General features: G+C 47.2%; 1 protein-coding gene across 3 annotated transcripts in view; it reads right to left on the bottom strand.

Moving 5' to 3' along the window:
* NOL8 (nucleolar protein 8) overlaps positions 1–20,916 on the bottom strand; it is a 108,434-nt gene that overhangs the window by 8,876 nt on the left and 78,642 nt on the right. For all 3 annotated transcript variants that reach the window (XM_063940714.1, XM_063940712.1, XM_063940713.1), the window contains exons 14-15: positions 15,888–16,008; positions 8,855–8,922 (exon numbers count right to left, since the gene is read on the bottom strand). In XM_063940714.1, the coding sequence (XP_063796784.1) occupies positions 8,855–8,922; positions 15,888–16,008 (189 nt within the window). The remainder of the gene's footprint in view (positions 1–8,854; positions 8,923–15,887; positions 16,009–20,916) is intronic.

Genomic DNA, 20,916 nt, shown 5'->3' with positions numbered 1-20,916 from the left:
AATAGGCACTTATCTAACTATTCGTACTCAAAAGGTAGATAGAGACTTAGTGCTGTATTACTCATACTCAGTAGAGTGGGATACAGGGAGACTTACCCTGCTTCCAGGACCAATCAATACGTTTGTGCGAACGCTGAGTGAATCCAGACGCTACTAGTGTACACTGCCGCTCCATGAACCTATAGTGAACACAGATGCACCAGTCACACAGCCGCCTATGCTGCGACTGGGTCCCACTCGTATACAGCGTCTCAGACGGAAGCGGGAAGAGAGTTCATGGAGGGATACTCGGAGGAAACTGGTCATGAACTGGGGGGGAGGGGCGACCAGGAGAGTGTGTCTGACTCCCCACCGCTGACATCAACCCTAGGGATTGCGGCCTCTTACTATTCCTGGAGCCTATGATCCCTAAGGTTTAGCGCTGGTGCACCCGAGGTGGCAGCCACGTCAGCGACTGTTTGGTAGTCTCCTCCAAAAACAGTACGGCTGTGTCCGTATTCCCCTTCTAAGCGGAACCGATGCCTTACCTTCTCCCCGTGGTCCGGCCACAGCCTGGTAATGTCTGCTGGACCCACTAGTATATCAGACACAGACTCCCACGGAAACAGAACTGTACTCGTGGGTAAGCGGTGTCGCGACCCGGCGGAGAGTTGTTGGAGCGACTCTTTCTAAGGTACATATAAGACGCTTTTTAGAAAGATCACTCATGAAAAATAGTAAGACTTTAAAAATAAAATAAGAAAGCTTAGGGCTGCTAAAAACCAGCAGCCTTCTGACCATGGTCCGGCTCCTGCCACACCAAACAAAAAACTGATTTGCCTGAGCCAGGAGGCGGGAATATATGGACAGGCCCGTTGTATACTGGGAGGCCGAAAAGCTTTGACCGATTGGTGCAAATCTGCTGTCGCTTCATCATATCCCAATGTTATCCTGTGGATAACCTGTGGACCCTGCCGGAGAAATAAGGAGTCACGCAGCTGGAATTATACTAAAAAAATTAGTTAAAAAAACAAAACAAACACACCACACCACCAACTGATGATACAGCTTGAGTTGACCGGGTTGAGAATTCTGGTGCTCCCCCTCCGCAGGACCTGTCAGCAGTGTCCCTTAGAAGACAAAACACATACTCTTAATTAACTTAACTTCAGAAAGATTTCAACAGTAGAGCTCCTATAAATCTCTGTTTTTCCAAGAGCTAGCACCAGTAGGGCATTATATCCACTGCATCAAGAGGGAAAAATACTAACATAGCCGCAGTATAAGCGTCTATGCATGACAGAAACATCTAACATGTCCGCCCCTCTCAGTGAGGATTGCTCACTCTACCTGTGTGCCTGACAGAAAAAAAACAAGATGGCCTACTGAATTTTTTTTAGTCACCTCGCTGCCTCTATTAGTCCTCACCTCCTGCATTCCCACAGGGAGCCATCCCGTCCAAATCAGTTACCTCAGCAGTTCTCTGCTCTTTTACCAGCGTGCCTTCCTGTCAAGTTGTCCCCCCGCTAGTGCGTTGCCGTCAGATACCATATGGCCAATGCTCCGGAGCCTTTTTCCTAAATGCTTGCACCGCCCCACTGCCGGGGCTCCGGCTGCCTCAGCGGTGTTCTTAAACTACCCCTCGCTTGCCTGCTGCCTGCGGGGAGAATAGACACCCGAGCCTGCTAGGGATATATAGTCGCCTTTTCCTTAACTATCTGTCACAGTTACTCACTGTTGTAGATCTTCTGAGTGAGATGCAGATCCCTTCCACCGGGATCTTTGTCTCACTTATACTGAAAAGTATAGTTTTGGAAGCCTTCACCCACCTTTCATTTAGGTGGGATTGGCTCCCTGAAACAATTAGAAGAAAAAAAACTTATGGATCAGGAGCTCCTTTCTTGTGCTGCCACCTCCAAGCACAATTTTTCAAACTGGAGGGATGGGGGGCGTGAAGGGGGAGGAGCCAGATGTGCTTTTTTTTTTTTTTTTTTTAATTATTACATTGTGCTACCTCCGGTCTGCGTCCTTCACACCCCAGCTGTCTAGCTCTCCAGTGTTCCCTAGTGGATAAAGCAACTAAAAAAATAAGAACTTACTTACCGATAATTCTATTTCTCGTAGTCCGTAGTGGATGCTGGGACTTCCGTAAGGACCATGGGGAATAGCGGCTCCGCAGGAGACTGGGCACAAAAGTAAAAGCTTTAGACTAGCTGGTGTGCACTGGCTCCTCCCCCTATGACCCTCCTCCAAGCCTCAGTTAGGATACTGTGCCCGGACGAGCGTACATAATAAGGAAGGATTTTGAATCCCGGGTAAGACTCATACCAGCCACACCAATCACACCGTACAACCTGTGATCTGAACCCAGTTAACAGTATGATAAACGTAGGAGCCTCTGACAAGATGGCTCACAACAATAAACAACCCGATTTTTTTGTAACAATAACTATATACAAGTATTGCAGACAATCCGCACTTGGGATGGGCGCCCAGCATCCACTACGGACTACGAGAAATAGAATTATCGGTAAGTAAATTCTTATTTTCTCTGACGTCCTAGTGGATGCTGGGACTTCCGTAAGGACCATGGGGATTATACCAAAGCTCCCAAACGGGCGGGAGAGTGCGGATGACTCTGCAGCACCGAATGAGAGAACTCCAGGTCCTCCTCAGCCAGGGTATCGAATTTGTAAAATTTAGCAAACGTGTTTGCCCCTGACCAAGTAGCTGCTCGGCAAAGTTGTAAAGCCGAGACCCCTCGGGCAGCCGCCCAAGATGAGCCCACTTTCCTTGTGGAATGGGCTTTTACAGATTTTGGCTGTGGCAGGCCTGCCACAGGATGTGCAAGCTGAATTGTACTACAAATCCAACGAGCAATCGTCTGCTTAGAAGCAGGAGCACCCAGCTTGTTGGGTGCATACAGGATAAACAGCGAGTCAGATTTTCTGACTCCAGCCGTCCTGGAAACATATATTTTCAGGGCCCTGACTACGTCCAGCAACTTGGAGTCCTCCAAGTCCCTAGTCGCTGCAGGTACCACAATAGGCTGGTTCATGTGAAACGCTGAAACCACCTTAGGGAGAAATTGAGGGCGAGTCCTCAGTTCTGCCCTGTCTGAATGAAAAATTAGGGAAGGGCTTTTATATGATAAAGCCGCCAATTCAGAGACACGCCTGGCTGAAGCCAGGGCTAACAGCATGACCACTTTCCATGTGAGATATTTCAATTCCACAGTGGTGAGTGGTTCAAACCAATGTGATTTTAGAAGACTCAACACTACATTGAGATCCCAAGGTGCCACTGGAGGCACAAAAGGAGGCTGTATATGCAGTACCCCTTTGACAAACGTCTGAACTTCAGGCACTGAAGCCAGTTCTTTTTGGAAGAAGATTGACAGGGCCGAAATTTGAACCTTAATGGACCCTAATTTTAGGCCCATAGATAGTCCTGTTTGCAGGAAATGCAGGAAACGACCCAGTTGAAATTCCTCTGTAGGGGCCTTCTTGGCCTCACACCACGCAACATATTTCCGCCAAATGCGGTGATAATGTTTTGCGGTTACATCCTTTCTGGCCTTGACCAGGGTAGGGATGACTTCATCTGGAATGCCTTTTTCCTTCAGGATCCGGCGTTCAACCTCCATGCCGTCAAACGCAGCCGCGGTAAGTCTTGAAACAGACAAGGTCCCTGCTGGAGCAGGTCCTTTCTGAGAGGTAGAGGCCACGGGTCCTCCGTGAGCATCTCTTGCAGTTCCGGGTACCAAGTTCTTCTTGGCCAATCCGGAGCCACGAGTATAGTTCTTACTCCTCTCCTTCTTATGATTCTCAGTACTTTGGGTATGAGAGGCAGAGGAGGGAACACATACACCGACTGGTACACCCACGGTGTTAACAGAGCGTCCACCGCTATTGCCTGAGGGTCCCTTGACCTGGCGCAATATCTGTCCAGTTTTTTGTTGAGACGGGACGCCATCATGTCCACCTTTGGTTTTTCCCAACGGTTTACAATCACTTGGAAGACTTCTGGGTGAAGTCCCCACTCCCCCGGGTGGAGGTCGTGTCTGCTGAGGAAGTCTGCTTCCCAGTTGTCCACTCCCGGAATGAACACTGCTGACAGTGCTACCACATGATTTTCCGCCCAGCGGAGAATCCTTGCAGCTTCTGCCATTGCCCTCCTGCTTCTTGTGCCGCCCTGTCTGTTGACGTGGGCGACTGCCGTGATGTTGTCCGATTGGATCAATACCGACTGACCCTGAAGCAGAGGCCTTGCTTGACTTAGGGCATTGTAAATGGCCCTTAGTTCCAGGATATTTATGTGAAGAGACGTTTCCATGCTTGACCACAAGCCCTGGAAATTTCTTCCCTGTGTGACTGCTCCCCAGCCTCTCAGACTGGCATCCGTGGTCACCAGCATCCAATCCTGAATGCCGAATCTGCGGCCCTCTAGAAGATGAGCACTCTGTAACCACCACAGGAGAGACACCCTTGTCCTTGGAGATAGGGTTATCCGCTGATGCATCTGAAGATGCGATCCGGACCATTTGTCCAGCAGATCCCACTGAAAAGTTCTTGCATGGAATCTTCCGAATGGAATTGCTTCGTAAGAAGCCACCATTTTTCCCAGGACTCTCGTGCATTGATGCACTGACACTTGGCCTGGTTTTAGGAGGTTCCTGACTAGCTCGGATAACTCCCTGGCCTTCTCCTCCGGGAGAAACACCTTTTTCTGGACTGTGTCCAGAATCATCCCCAGGAACAGTAGACGTGTTGTTGGAATCAGCTGTGATTTTGGGATATTTAGAATCCACCCGTGCTGACGTAGCACTACCTGAGACAGTGCTACTCCGAACTCTAACTGTTCCCTGGATCTTGCCCTTATCAGGAGATCGTCCAAGTAAGGGATAATTAAGACGCCTTCTCTTCGAAGAAGAATCATCATTTCGGCCATTACCTTGGTAAAGACCCGGGGTGCCGTGGACAATCCAAACGGCAGCGTCTGAAACTGATAATGACAGTTTTGAACCACAAACCTGAGGTACCCCTGGTGAGAAGGGAAGATTGGGACATGGAGATAAGCATCTTTGATGTCCAGAGATACCATATAGTCCCCTTCTTCCAGGTTCGCTATCACTGCTCTGAGTGATTCCATCTTGAATTTGAACCTTTTTATGTAAGTGTTCAAGGATTTCAGATTTAAAATTGGTCTCACCGAGCCGTCCGGCTTCGGTACCACAAACAGCGTGGAATAATACCCCTTTCCCTGTTGTAGGAGGGGTACCTTGATTATCACCTGCTGGGAATACAGCTTGTGAATAGCTTCCAATACTGCCTCCCTGTCGGAGGGAGACGTTGGAAGAGCAGACTTCAGGAATCGGCGAGGGGGAGACGTCTCGAATTCCAATTTGTACCCCTGTGATACTACCTGCAGGATCCAGGGGTCCACTTGCGAGTGAGCCCACTGCGCGTTGAAATTTTTGAGACGGGCCCCCACCGTGCCTGAGTCCGCTTGTAAAGCCCCAGCGTCATGCTGAAGACTTGGCAGAAGCGGGGGAGGGCTTCTGCTCCTGGGAAGAGGCTGCCTGGTGCAGTCTTTTTCCTCTTCCTCTGCCCCGGGGCAGAAATGAGTGGCCTTTTGCTCGCTTGTTCTTATAGGAACGAAAGGACTGAGTTTGAAAAGACGGTGTCTTTTTCTGCTGAGAGGTGACCTGGGGTAAAAAGGTGGACTTTCCAGCCGTTGCCGTGGCCACCAGGTCTGATAGACTGACCCCAAATAACTCCTCCCCTTTATACGGCAATACTTCCATATGTCGTTTGGAATCTGCATCACCTGACCACTGTCGCGTCCATAACGCCCTTCTGGCAGAAATGGACATCGCACTCACTCTTGATGCCAGGGTGCAAATATCCCTCTGTGCATCCCGCATATATAGTAATGCATCCTTTAAATGCTCTATAGTTAATAAAATACTGTCCCTATCCAGGGTATCAATATTTTCAGTCAGGGAATCCGACCAAGCCACTCCAGCGCTGCACATCCAGGCTGAGGCGATTGCTGGTCGCAGTATAACACCAGTATGTGTGTATATACCTTTTAGGATATTTTCCAGCCTTCTTCACACACCTCATTTAATTCCTCTGATTCAGGAAAAACTACTGGTAGTTTTTTCACACCCCACATAATACCCTTTTTTGTGGTACTTGTAGTGTCAGAAATGTTCAATGCCTCCTTCATTGCCGTGATCATGTAACGTGTGGCCCTACTGGACATTACGTTTGTCTCCTCACCGTCGACACTGGATTCAGTATCCGTGTCTGGGTCTGTGTCGACCATCTGAGGTAACGGGCGTTTTAGCGCCCCTGACGGTGTCTGAGACGCCTGAACAGGCACTAACTGATTTGCCGGCTGTCTCATGTCGTCAACAGTTTTTTGCAAAGTGCTGACATTGTCACGTAATTCTTTAAATACGACCATCCAGTCAGGTGTCGACTCCCTAGGGGGTGACATCACTAACACAGGCAATTGCTCTGCTTCCACATCATTTTCCTCCTCATACATGTCGACACAATCGTACCGACACCCAGCACACACACAGGGAATGCTCTGATAGAGGACAGGACCCCACTAGCCCTTTGGGGAGACAGAGGGAGAGTTTGCCAGCACACACCAGAGCGCTATATATATGCAGGGATAACTTATATAAGTGTTACTCCCTGTTATAGCTGCTGTATTATATATTAGCTGCCAATAGTGCCCCCCCTCTCTTGTTTTACCCTGATTCTTGTAGCAGGACTGCAGGGGAGAGTCAGGGAGCCGTCCTTCCAGCGGAGCTGTGAGGGAAAATGGCGCTTGTGTGCTGAGGAGATAGGCTCCGCCCCCTTCTCGGCGGCCTTTTCTCCCGCTTTTTTCAGGAAAACTGGCAGGGGTTAAATGCATCCATATAGCCTAGGAGCTATATGTGATGCATTTCTTTAGCCATATAAGGTTTTTATAGTGTTTTATTGCGTCTCAGGGCGCTCCCCCCCAGCGCCCTGCACCCTCAGTGACCGGAGTGTGAAGTGTGCTGAGAGCAATGGCGCACAGCTGCAGTGCTGTGCGCTACCTTATTTGAAGACAGGAACGTCTTCTGCCGCCGCTTTCTCCGGACCTCTTCGGTCTTCTGGCTCTGTAAGGGGGCCGGCGGCGCGGCTCCGGGACCCATCCAGGCTGAACCTGTGATCGTCCCTCTGGAGCTAATGTCCAGTAGCCAAGAAGCCCAATCCACTCTGCACGCAGGTGAGTTCGCTTCTTCTCCCCTTAGTCCCACGATGCAGTGAGCCTGTTGCCAGCAGTACTCACTGAAAATAAAAAACCTATTTAAACTTTTACTTCTAAGCAGCTCAGAAGAGCCACCTAGCATGCACCCTTCTCGTTCGGGCACAAAAATCTAACTGAGGCTTGGAGGAGGGTCATAGGGGGAGGAGCCAGTGCACACCAGCTAGTCTAAAGCTTTTACTTTTGTGCCCAGTCTCCTGCGGAGCCGCTATTCCCCATGGTCCTTACGGAAGTCCCAGCATCCACTAGGACGTCAGAGAAACAAACAAAAGCACACATAATAGCAAAACATGCTCATAGGTACAACATAGGTATAGACCTATTACAGTTAAAATAGAACTTTTAATAATATTAATTAAAATAGTAAGTTAGAAACCTAAAATAAGTGTGAAGCTTAGTGTATAATATGCTGTTAATATAAACTATGTAACAAGAGTAGTGTTCGCATTCAAAGCAGTGTCATTTCTCACTCTTCTTACATACTATAATGATACTTCCAAAATACAGAGGGAAGGTGTTCAAATATCAGAATCATCAATCACTAAATGCCATCTAAACAATATGAAGCTTATCTAATAATATAAATAGGTTTGTGTTTTCGATAAGAGAACCAAAACACTATCTCAAGCTGGGTACACACAAGATGATATGTCGTCCGATCCAGCGGATCAGACCGACGTATTGGGTACATCATCTAGGGTGTACCATCTAGGTCGCTGGCGATGCTCGCTCCCGCGCGTCCATCTCTAGCAAGAGCCTTTGTCCCTGCCTGAATACACACTTGCCAATGCAGGGTCCCATCGTCTGCGATGTCACTGGGTGCACACATTGAGTAGTGTGTACCCAGCATTCGGCTACAAAAGCACTGACAATAAAAGCATACTACTAAGTTAGTTTGGTTGTGAGCTAGTTTTGGTTGTGAAGGGAAACTAAAATGCACTATAACGATAAAACAGCCTTGAGAAAGGCTGATATGAAAGCAGTAGCCTTTCTTAATAAGACACCTGGAGTTTGCACTCAGGAGCAGGCCCAGTGTGTAATATGGTAAAACAAAACAGAAAAGAAATATGCCCGGGCTATGTTTTACCCATATTGTACATGGTACCAGCTGCATTGGCAGTATTAATGGCTGTTAACTGCAATGTAATGGTGTGCTGGGCATATATACTAGTGCAGGCACTTACAGATAACTGGAGTCCCTTGATGATGGGCTGCAAATTAAATGTTTTTATTAAAATATGACAAAACCCCCTGTTTTATTTGCTACACACACATACATATATGCGTATAATTATTGTTAACGTCAATACCAATAGTCTTTCTAGTCTGTAATATTGTGGCTTAAGTTTCAAACTTCCAATGCAAAGTGCTACACAAACAAGAGACTTTAAAGGGATTAGCTTTCATTGCCTAATAAATGATAACCTGACTATAAATTATAATATGATTGGTTACTATAGATGTACTCACTAAATCAGCTTTAGTGTTTCCTATTGCAACAACCAAAGTTTTCATTTTACTGTCAAATAACCAAGACCAGAATATAGAGAATTGTATGTACCTTTTAAACGCTCATCGTCTTTCACAAAAAAGAAAAATTTGATGCTGCTACTTATCTTCGGTAAAGTGCTAGAACAGTAAAAAACGGAAGATTAGGATTGGTTATTAAACTGCACTGTTTTACTAAATAAATATTTTTCTTAAATGAAAGATGAAGTTGATGCTCTGAATTTACAGCTAAAGGCAGGAAGTCAATTAACAGTGTAATTTACCGTGGGCGCCAGGGCGGTTCAATTAGTACCGAAAGCAGCAGTCAGGCTGCAGTTAACAATGATTTTTTTCTAAGAGAAACCTGCACTGAATAGCCTGTTGACCCATAGGTCCGGAAACTTATCCAGGATTCTATGAGTTAATGTCCATTAACATGGCAATTTATCAGCAGAGAAAAATATGGATTTTTGTTTACTTTCTGTAAAATCTCTATCTCTGATCCCATCTGGGGGACGCTGCACACTTACCTTTTGCTCTTAAAATGCTGGTAAGGAGTTTGGCACAGAACCTATAGAAAGCTAATTCCTCCCCCTCTAACCCCTCCCATCTCCAGCCTGACCAACAAGCACCTCAGTTATCGTTTAGCCAAGCCTAAGGAGACAAAACAGAATGTAACCAATAGACCAGACAAATGTACGGGAGGGATCGCAGCGTCCCCCAGATGGAATCAGAGAAAGATTTTACGGAAAGTAAACAAAAATCCCTATATCTCTTTCATCCATCTGGGGGACGCTGCACACTTACTAATGGGATTTCCCAAAGCAAGTTAATTAGAGGAGGGAGACCCAGATGGCACAGCTGTTTGTAAAATTTTTCGCCCAACAGCAGCGGTCTCCAAACCAAAAGTATGAAAACGGTAGAACTTAGTGAAGGTATGCACGGACGACCAGGTCGCTGTTCTACACATCTATCTGTATCGACAGATACACCCCCACGAACAGCCCAAGAGGCTCCAACAGCTTTAGTCGAATGAGCCCGTATTGGGTCAGGAACCGTAACATTGGAAGATACGTAAGCCTGTCGAATAGCTGAAGTCTCCCAACGAGCCACCGTGTTTTTAGAAGCTGGCCAACCCCGTTTGGGTGCGTCAATCAAAAACAACAACGTATCTGTACGACGAACAGATTCGGTACAAGACAAATAAATGCGTAAAGCCCTAACAACATCCAATAAGGCCAAATGGTTATCCTTTCCGGAGGAAGAAGGAGTAAACGCCGGCAGCACAATGTCCTGATTAAGGTGGAACGCCGACACAACCTTCGGAAGGAAGGTTTTGTACGCAAAACCACTCGGTCATCATGAAAAACCAACAAAGGCGGTCTGCAAGAAAGGGCCGCCAACTCCGAGACACGACTGGCCGAAGCAATGGCCAAAAGGAAAACAACCTCGAGTGTGAGGAACCTTAATGCCACAGAGTCCAATGGTTCAAACGGAGAGCTGTAAGAACTAAATTTAAGTCCCAGGGAGGAACCGGGGTAACAAATGGCGGTTGAATCCTAAGCACTCCCTGAAGAAATGTCTGGACCTATGGAATGAGAGACAATTTTTTCTGAAAAAGCACCGATAAAGCGGAAACCTGCCCTTTAAAAGGGATGAAAGCCGTAATCCTTTAGTGAGACCATCCTGATGGAAAGACAACAAGCGAGGTACTCTAAATAGGTCCGGTGCTAATCCGCGTTTCTCACACCAAGCAATGTAAATACGCCACAACCTGTGATAAATTCCAGAAGTTACTGGCTTCTTAACCTGAAGCATCGTTTTCACGACTGGCCGAGATAATCCTTTTGCTCTTAAAATGCTGGTTGCAACAGCCATGCCGTCAAAGCCAGTCAATTTAAATCTGGGTGGCGACACGTCCTTGAAGAAGATCTGGTCGCAGAGGTAGACTGACGACGCGGCCAATTTGGAGCTACAAGAATGACTGGAAGGCCTTCTCGCCGAATGTGTTGAAGTAGGCATGGAATTAGGGCATGGGTTCTCAAACTCGGTCCTCAGGACCCCACACAGTGCATGTTTTGCAGGTAACCCAGCAAGTGCACAGGTGAATTAATTACTCAGACACATTTTAAAAGGTCCACAGGTGGAGCTAATTATTTCACTTCTGATTCTGTGAGACCTGCAAAACATGCACTGTGTGGGGTCCTGGGGACCGAGTTTGAGAACCTGCGAATTAGGGGAATCGGTGGAAACACATCCCAGTTGAAACTGCCATGTAGCTGTCAAGGCATCGATTAGTGTTGCCTGAGGATCCTGAGTACGTGACCCGTATTGAGGGAGCTTCTAGCTGAGACGAGATGCCATCAGATCTATGTCGGGCATTCCCACAGAGACACTAGAGCAAGAAACACCTCCTGGTGAAGCTCCCACTCTCCCGGGTGAACTATGTGATGGCTTAAGAAATCTGCTTCCCAATTTTTGACTCCCGAAACGCATGCCGGATCGCTCTCAATTCCAAAATGTTGATCTGTAACATCGATTCTTGGCTGGTCCGGAGTCCCTTTGAAACCTGCTCCCCAGCCCGTAAGGCTGGCGTCCGTGGTGACCAACATCCAAGACCAAATAGTGAACGGAGCTCCCTTGGTCAGATTGTGGCTGCGAAGCCTCCAGTGGAGAGATTGACGAATCTGTACCGACAAACGGAGCAATTGCGAGTCCAGGCGAGGTCCCACTGATGGATCCACAACGCCCTCCTAGCCGATATTGACATGGCATTGGCTCTTGATCCCAAAAGACAAACATCCCTCGCCGCATCCTTCAGGTAATCTGCAGCGTCCTTGATATAACCAAGAGTCAGAAGAACATTATCTTTATCAAGGGTATCCATGTCAGTGGCTAAATTCTCGGCCCATTTAGCAATAGCACTACTCACCCACACCGACGCCACTGCAGGTCCGAGCAATGCGCCTGTATTAGCGAAAATGGACTTCAGAGACGTCTCCAGCTTGCGATCCGCCGGATCCTTGAGAGCTGCCGTGTCCGGAGACGGAAGCGCCACCTTCTTAGACAAACGAGATAGAGCTTTGTCAACATTTGGAGACAACTCCCATTTTTCCCTATCATCAGAGAAGGGATACGCCATGAAAATCCTCTTGGGAATCTGCCACCTCTTATCCGGCGACTCCCAAGCCTTTTCACAAAGAGTATTCATTTCATGAGAGGGGGGAGATTTCACTTCAGGTTTTTTCCCTTTGAACAAACAAATCCTTGTTTCCTGCACCGCAGGTTCATCAGAAATGTGTAACACATCCTTTATAGCCACAATCATTTACTGAATACTCTTCACTAAACGCGGATGCAAAGCCGCCTCAGAAAAATCGACCTCAGAGTCCGAGTCGGTATCAGTATCTGCCACCTGAGTAAACGGCCGCTTCTGCGAGCCCGATGGGGTCTGTACCTGAGATAAAGCCTCCTCTATGGACATGTTCCACATCCGCGTCTGTGACTCAGACTTATCTAACCTCTTAGATAACGAAGCTACATTCGTATTGATTGTAGTTAATAACGTGAGTAAATCAGGTGTCGGCTGCGCCGACAGAGCCAAATCCAGACCCACAACCTCCTCCGGTGAATCACATTCAGCCTCAGACATGTCGACACGTTCCATCGACACAGCGACACAAACTCAAAATGTCTCAGCTAGAGGACAGGCCTACAGTGAAGCCCAGAGAAAGACCCAGAGGGAGTATGCCAGCTCACACCCCAGCGCCTATATATAAATAAAACAATGCACCACACTGCGCCCCCCCCCCCCCCCTTGAGATGTGTGTGGGAGCATGGAGCGCAGCGTCCCCGCTGCGCTGTACCTGGTCACCGAAGTCTTCTGCCGTCCTGAAGTCTTCTGATCTTCTCATACTCACCCGACTTCTTTCTTCTGGCTTCTGTGAGGGGGTGACGGCGTGGCTCCGGGAACAAGCAGCTAGGCGCACCAAGTGATCGAACCCTCTGGAGCTAATGGTGTCCAGTAGCCGAGAAGCAGAGCCCTTAAACTAAGAAGTAGGTCCTGCTTCTCCCCCCTCACTCCCACGCTGCAGGGAGCCTGTAGCCAGCAGGTCTCCCTGAAAATAAAAAAACCTAACAAAAAGTCTTTTCCAGAGAAACTCAGAGCTCCCCTGTGAGTGTCCAGTCAGTCCTGGGCACAAAGTCTAACTGAGGTCTGGAGGAGGGGCATAGACGGAGGGGCCAGTTCACACCCAGTCTTAAGTCTTTTCAGTGTGCCCAAGCTCCTGCGGATCCAGTCTATACCCCATGGTCCTTTTGGAGTCCCCAGCATCCTCTAGGACGTAAGAGAAATCTGGCATATGGCACTGCCTTGAAGGTTGCCACCATCTTGCCTAACACCTGCATGCATCTGAGAACTGAGACTATCGGTAATTGTAACAGTGCTCGAATTCTGGACTGTAGGTCCTGAATCTTGTCCCGAGGAAGAAAAACTTTCTGGCTCTTGGTGTCGAATAAGATTCCTAGAAACACCATCTTCTGGGAAGGAAGCAGCGATGATTTTGGAAAATGTATTATCCACCCGAATGACTGTGGGGTGTCTATTGTGAGCTGCAAGTGCTGGTGAAAAATAGTCTCTGATGGAGCCTTGATTAACAGTTCATCCAAGTAGAGAGTAAAGTTGATTCCCTGACACCTCAGTACCGCCACAATATGGCCCATGATTTTTGTAAACACCCGAGGAGCCGTGGAGAGACCGAACGGGAGAGCCTGAATCTGAAAGTGCCAACTGCAAATCTCAGAAGATATTGATGACCTGTCCAAATGGGAACATGTAGGTATGCATCCTTTATGTCTATGGAAGCCAAATATTCCGCCGGTTCCATGGAGGTGATAATTGAACGAATGGATTCCATTTTGAATTTCAGGACAGAGATATACGGATTTAGGCATTTGAGATTTAAAATGGGCAGAAACGAACCGTCCAGTTTGACTACCGGTGTTCCAGAGCATGTAGTAAAGAGTACCCGTGTCTGTGCTACCTTTTGAAAGCTTGAAACCACATTGTGAACACGCAAAATATACATACGTGCCTGCTTTCCCTTTTGCAGACTTGTCCAGTTTATTGGCCATATTACTATTCTTACCAGTGTCCATAAAACAGTAATAAAAAAATCTAATAATGTGCCCTGAAAATTATATACCTGTCCTGTGTAATAACAGGGTGAAGTAGCTACTATTAGTGAACCCCACTATGAGTAAGGAGTGTACCACTAAAGCAGGCATGTCCAAACTGCGGCCCTCCAGCTGTTGAGAAACTACACATCCCAGTATGCCCTGACAAAGCTTTAGCCTTCTCTGACATCAAAACTGTGTCAGGGCATGCTGGGATATGTAGTTTCACAACAGCTGGAGGGCCGCAGTTTGGACATGCCTGCACTAAAGTATAGGCTCTGCAAATATAGAAAGGGAAGCCAAAATAAACACAGTGATAATAATAGTACTTGGTGTTGCCTGGTCCCCATCTGTAAGAAAACAGAGTGAGAATTCCAGTATGTGTGTGCATGTGTGGAAACAGCTGCGCAGCATCCCCCATACTGGAGCCCCGCCAGCGTGTATAAGATGGCGCCCGGAGCTCAAGACCTCTCACACAGGAAGTGGATGGATGTGCGCGCAGTTTCACCGCCGCAGCTGTCCGAAAATGCCCTGCAGTAGAAGGACAGTCTACAGCTGAAAGTCTGCGGCTCCCCTTCTGGAAAAGGACCATGGCGCAACCTGTTACTGGCAGCGGGAAGGAATTAACCTCCCTTCACTCCCGCTCTGCCTGTACACAAACCCGCTTGACCTGTTGAAAGGCAGCGCTAAAAGTAACATACTACAGAGCGCCGCAGCTTACCCCGAAGGGGAGAGGGGAACACTGAAAATAAATGTCTCCACATACAATATACCTACAACACAATAAAAGGAACAGCCCAATGCTGCCAAGGCAGATTGTGGCTGTCCTACCTTAACAGTGCCTCCTCGGATCCTGTCCGGATAGAGAGCCCCAATGACCCGACAGAGGCATATTAGAGTGGGAAATACGACTTACTCTAGCTAACCACACTCTAGTTGTACCTGCAACCTGTATACAAGGACTAAGTACCTCAAATAAACCAAATAAAATAACAAAAAAACCTAACTAAAACCCATAGGCAAAAAACTGTGTCTGTACTCCACAGGCACAAAACTAAAACTGAGGTGCTTGTTGGTCAGGCTGGAGATGGGAGGGGTTAGAGGGGGGAGGAGTTAGCTTTCTATAGGTTCTGTGCCAAACTCCTTACCTACGCACTCTAACCCATTAGCAAGTGCGCAGCGTTCCCCAGATGGATGAAAGAGAAATGGGCTGTAATTGCCCTGGGAGTTAAAACCAAAGACTATCACCCTTTTTCACCAGCGGTAAATTTCCAGGGCTAATTAAATTTCTCCCTTAGCCAGTGTTGGAAATGCTAAGATTTAGAATTTGCAGACTGCTCGCTGCCATATTTTGCAACTCTCTACTGGAGAGTTTGCGGGGTTGAGCAGTCACTGGAGGCCGCAGCCAGGACCAGCAGCAGGGACCCGCCGAGAGTGTTCAGCTCCAGCAGCAACATCAAAGGCAGCAGCAAGGGGGCGGAGGAGAAAGCAAATGAGGCAGCGGTAATGACGTGTCCCCACTCCCCCATCTCTTCTCCCCGGTTCCGACAATGTCCATCCGACTTTTTTTTTTTTAAAGTCGGATTGACATTGTCTGAACCGGGGACAATTCCCGACTTGTCTGAAAAAATGGCCCGGCATTGAATAGGTAGTAACCCCTTCTGACCTAAACCTGTCAGAAACTGCTGTCTTTCCGACAAGATGGAAGTTTCCGACAGGTATTGAATACACCCCATAGTCCTCACATTTAAGTGTCTTGTCATCATGACATAAACACAATCTATTAAGCATGCTGCTTATTAAGGAGTCATGACTCAGTGTGCTGTATTTAAAAGTATAAACGGACAGTCAGGCATATCACGAATAACCATTAAGGAAAAACTTGCAAATTAGCTCCATTAGTCATTCAAACTTGTCAACAGAAGCCTTACTTTGTTTTTATGTCAGCAGTCAGAGTAGTGTCCTCCTCTTCTTCAGAGCTGCTGTCCTGGAATCTAGGGTCTTCCTGCCACACCACTTTTGCTGGTTTAATAGTCTCAGTCTTGTAGGGTTCTGTATGGAAGTAATATGGAACAAATAATGTACATATATGGCAATATCTGGACATATTGTATTTGGACTGACAAGCTCTGTTATTAAGTTAAATAGTGCATGATTTAATCCATACAAAAAACCTACACTATTAATAATTTACAAAATGTCAGAACTCAATATTACAATATTGTACACTCAGCTCTCACTTTATTAGATACACCTTTCAAGTACTGGGTAAGATTCCTCCTTTGCTTCCATGACAGTTAGAATTCTGCATGGCATGGATTCAGCAGGATGCTGGAAACATTCCTTACAGATTCTGGACCATCGAGACTTGATGGTATTATACAGTTGTTGAAGATGTGTTGTCTGCACATTCAAAGTTGCAAAGCTCCTGTTCTCAAATGTGCTCCACTGAACTCTTATCTGGTGACTGTGGAGGTACACGGAACTCATTGTCATGTTCGTTGAACCAGCTGGAGATTACGTGTGCCTTGTGAAGTCGTCAATATCTCGCTGAAAGTAGCCGTTAAGGGATGTTAAGGGACTGTGGAACAATACTCGGGTAGACATCATTTAAGGTCACTCAGTTGGTATAAAGGGCCTAATGCGTGACACACCATTATACCATCTGCCCTGGCCTGAACCGTTGACATTATGCAGAATGTCATGTTGACTATTCCAAATTCTGACCCTACCATCTGCATGTCACAGGACAAACGGAGGACTATCAGATCAGGCAAAGTTTTTCCAATCTTCAACTGGCCAGTTTTGGGGAGTCTGTGCCCACTGTGTCCTTGGTTTCCTGTTAGGTGGCAGGAGATGAACCTACTGTGGTATCAAAAAGAATAGGGGAATGACGCTACATAGCGCAGGTAAATTCCAATTTTTGTGGACACAGAATGGTGTAGGGCACTACATCTTTAAGGACATTGCACTTACCACAGTAACTTTCTGAACTTCACCACTTTTGAGTTTATGGTTAGTGAAACATTAAGCGCCTTTATGTGAGGATACCTTGTTTGCTGTAACATGTTCTTAACTTTGGGACATTGGTGATGCTATAGGATTTTCATTTAAGGCTGAACTTGCTGAGTGTACATGGAAAGGAGGGAAGTGGTGGTGATGCATAACTAATGGCTGGTTCCCATTAAAGTCATTTTTTTCTGTTGGAAGAGAAAATGTTTCTGCTCTTTGGGCAATAACTTGCCATGCTTTCAACTACCCCCATATACTGCCACCTGAGGCAAAGTACCCACCTCATGGTACAAACTAAGAAAAACATATTTAAAAACAAAATCATGAACAATTTGGATAAGTTGGGTCTGCCATTTACAAAATTACTGTACTGCAGGTTGTGTAATTTACAAGTGTTAATACAATTGGGTAGTGAAGAGTACAAGCGCTAATGAGTGTAGTGACAGTTATACTGGAAATAATCAGGTGGATTAAAAGATTATTAAAATGGCCTTAGGCACTTATCTGATAAACACAAAACTTCAATCCGGTATTCATCATTTTAGGAATCATGTAAAAGAAGAAACAGTAAACATAGTGTGTATCGTTCACAAGTAAAAATAGAGCTTTTCGCTATATAAGGTGCAAATTTAGGGAATTTTGGCTATTCCCAATAAAATTATAATCTGTAGCTTCACAAAATAAAATACAGATTTTAATGAACAATACAAAACACGGCTAGACAACACACGTACAAGATTTTAAAATCTTAAAAGCTTATCTGTCCGTTCTAAGCACAAGGGAATCAGTAACCAAATGTTCCAGGGACACAAGATAGCCAAAGTTTATGCGTACAGGATAAAAGTAGTTCAAATGCTTATCTGTCCATCAATAGGAGTTTCAGCAGCAAACGGTCCCAACGCGTTTCGTCCTTCTGAGTGTGGACTTCTTCAAGGGGATTTTAGCTACCTACCGGTAAATCCTTTTTTCGTAGTCCATAAGGGATATTGGGGAGACTTAGGGCCTAATTCAGAGTTGATCGCAGCAGCAAATTTGTTAGCAATTGGGCAAAACCACGTGCACTGCACTTTCTATACAAATGTTATATCTGCCACACCTGCAGTGCAAATGGTTTTGCCCAACTGCTGACACATTTGCTGCTGCGATCAACTCTGAATTACGCCTTTAGTACGATGGGGTACAGACGGGGTCCAAGGGAGCCGGTGCACTTTAAATTTCTTCACTGGGTGTGCTGGCTCCTCCCCTCTATGCCCCCTCCCACAGGTAGCTATAGGTAAAACAGTGCCCGAGAGAGAAAGGACATACAGTATATGAGAGAAGGAACGTGATAACAAAGAGTGGTGAGATTTAACACCAGCACACCACGAACATATAACAACCAGCAACGGCTGGTAACAATAACAGCAACAGCTGAACAGGTAACCACATAACAGAGAACCTGCAGAAAAGTCAATGCACTGAGGAGGGCGCCCAATATCCCTTATGGACTACAAGAAAAGGATTTACCGGTAGGTAATTAAAATCCTATTTTCTCTAGCATCCATAAGGGATATAGGGGAGACTTATTACGATGGTGATGTCCCAAAGCTTCCAGAACCAGCAGGAATGTGCGGAGACTGCTGCAGCACCGCCTGCCCAAACTGGGTATCCTCTTCGGCCATGGTATCAAACTTGCAGTACTTCACAAAGGTGTTCTTCCCCGACCAGGTAGTAGCTCGGCATAGTTGCAAGGCCGAGACTCCACGGGCAGCCGCCCAGGAAGAGCCCACAGATCTTGTAGAGTGGACTATCAGAGACTTAGGAACAAGTAAGGCTGCCGACACATAGGCCTGTTGGATAGTAAGCCTAAGCCAACGAGCAATGGACTGCTTCGAAGCAGGACAACCCGTTATCTGTGCATCAGAGCACGAACAAGGAATCGGTCTTTCTGTTCCAAGCCGTCCGCTTGACATAGATCTTCAAGGCTCGCACCACATCCAATGCCTCCGGAGGAGCAGAAGTGTCAGAACTGGATGGAACCACAATAGGCTGATACAAGTGAAACGCAGAGACAAACTTTGGCAGGAATTGCTGCCAAGTCCTGCGCTTCGCTCTGTCCTCGTAAAAGACCAAGTATGGACTTTTACACGATAAGGCGCCCAATTCTGAGACACGTCTAGCAGAAGCCAGGGCCAGTAACATCACCGACTTCCACGTGAGGTACTTGTCTTCTATAGTCATCAGAGGATCAAACCAGGAGGACTGTAGAAATACCAATACCACATTCAAATCCCAGGGCGCCGTAGGCGACACAAAAAGAGGTTGTATGTGGTCTGAAGTTCTGGTAACAGTGCCAATTTCTTCTGGAAGAAAATGGAGACAGCTGAAATCTGGACTTTAATGGAACCCAGACGCAAGCCCTTATCCACACCGGCCTGCAGGAAATGTAAGAAACGTCCCAAGTGGAACTCTGCAGGTGGATAGGTGCGTTCCTCACACCAAGAGACGTATCTTCTCCAGATATGATGATAATGTTTTGACGTCACAGGTTTCCTGGCCTGAACCATGGTAGCAATAACCTTTTTGGAAGAGCCATTGTGAGCTAGGATGTTCCACTCAACCTCCATGCCGTCAAACGAAGTCTCCGTAAGTCTGGGTAGACGAACAGTCCCTGTTGAAGAAGATCGCTTCTTAGTGGTAAAGGTCAAGGGTCTTCGACGGACTTGTCCAGAAGATCAGCGTACCATGCCCTCCGGGGCAATCAGAATTGCCTGGACTCCCTGATTTCTGATTCGCTTGAGCAATCTTGGGAGGGAACAGGTAGACCAGCCGGTAAGGTCAAGGCGACGTCAGTGCGTCCACTGCCCTCGCCTGAGGGTCCCTGGTTCAAGAGCAATACTAGCAAAGCTTCTTGTTGAGACGAGAAGCCATCATGTCTATCTGCGGGCAGCCCCACTGGTGGGTGATCTGCTGAAACAACAGAGGGTGGAGTCCCCACTCTCCCGGGTGGAGGTTGTGACGACTGAGGAAGTCCGCTTCCCTGTTGTCCACTCCCGGAATGAAGATTGCTGACATTGCTCTTTCCGCCCAGAGGAGTATCTGACACCTCTCGCATGCAGGCTCTGCTTTTTGTCCCTGCTTGTCGATTGATGTACTCCACTGCTGTGGCGTTGTCCGACTGAACTTGGATTGCGTGATTCGCGAGCAGAGGAGAGGCCTGAAGCAGAGCACTGTAGATCGCCCGAATGTTGATTGGAAGGAGGGCTTCGTGGGCTGACCACCTTCCCTGGAACTGCACCCCATGGGTGACCACACCCCATCCTCGCATCTGTCATGAGGAGGGTCCAAACCTTGAAACCCGAAACTCCGGCCTTCCAGGAGATTGGGGGACTGCAGCCACCATAGGAGGGAAATCCCGGCCTGAGGTGACAGCCGAATCATCCGCTGCATCTGTAGATGTGATCCGGACCACTTGCTCAGGAGATCCAATTTAAATGTTCTGGCACGGAACCTCCCATACTGGATCGCCTTGTAGGAGGCGGCCATCTTTTTTTAACAATCTGATGCAAAGATGGATGGATACACGAGCAGGACGGAGCATCATGTGGACCATCTCCTGAAGTGTTCTCACCTTGTCCTCCGGGAGGAACACCTTCTGGGCCACCGTATCCAGTAACATCCCCAAGAACAGGAGCCGCTGAGTCAGTTCCAGGTGGGACTTCTGTAGATTGAGAATCCACCTATGGCGTTACAGAAGTTGGATAGTGTGGTCGATATGGAGCAATAAAACCTCCTTGGATCTTGCTTTTATCAGATGATTGTCCAGGTAAGGGACAACATTGATCCCCTGGACCCGGAGTTGGAAGATCATCTCCGCCAATACCTTCGTGAAAACCCTCGGAGCCGTGGACAGGCCAAAGGGTAGTGCCTGGAACTGGCAGTGATTGCCCAAGTACGGCAAACCTCAGA

Source organism: Pseudophryne corroboree, chromosome 9, assembly GCF_028390025.1.
Source record: "Pseudophryne corroboree isolate aPseCor3 chromosome 9, aPseCor3.hap2, whole genome shotgun sequence".
Classification (NCBI taxonomy): Eukaryota; Metazoa; Chordata; class Amphibia; order Anura; family Myobatrachidae; genus Pseudophryne; species Pseudophryne corroboree.
Note: the sequence above shows the minus strand (reverse complement) of the source record. Positions and strands in the feature narration are given on the sequence as shown.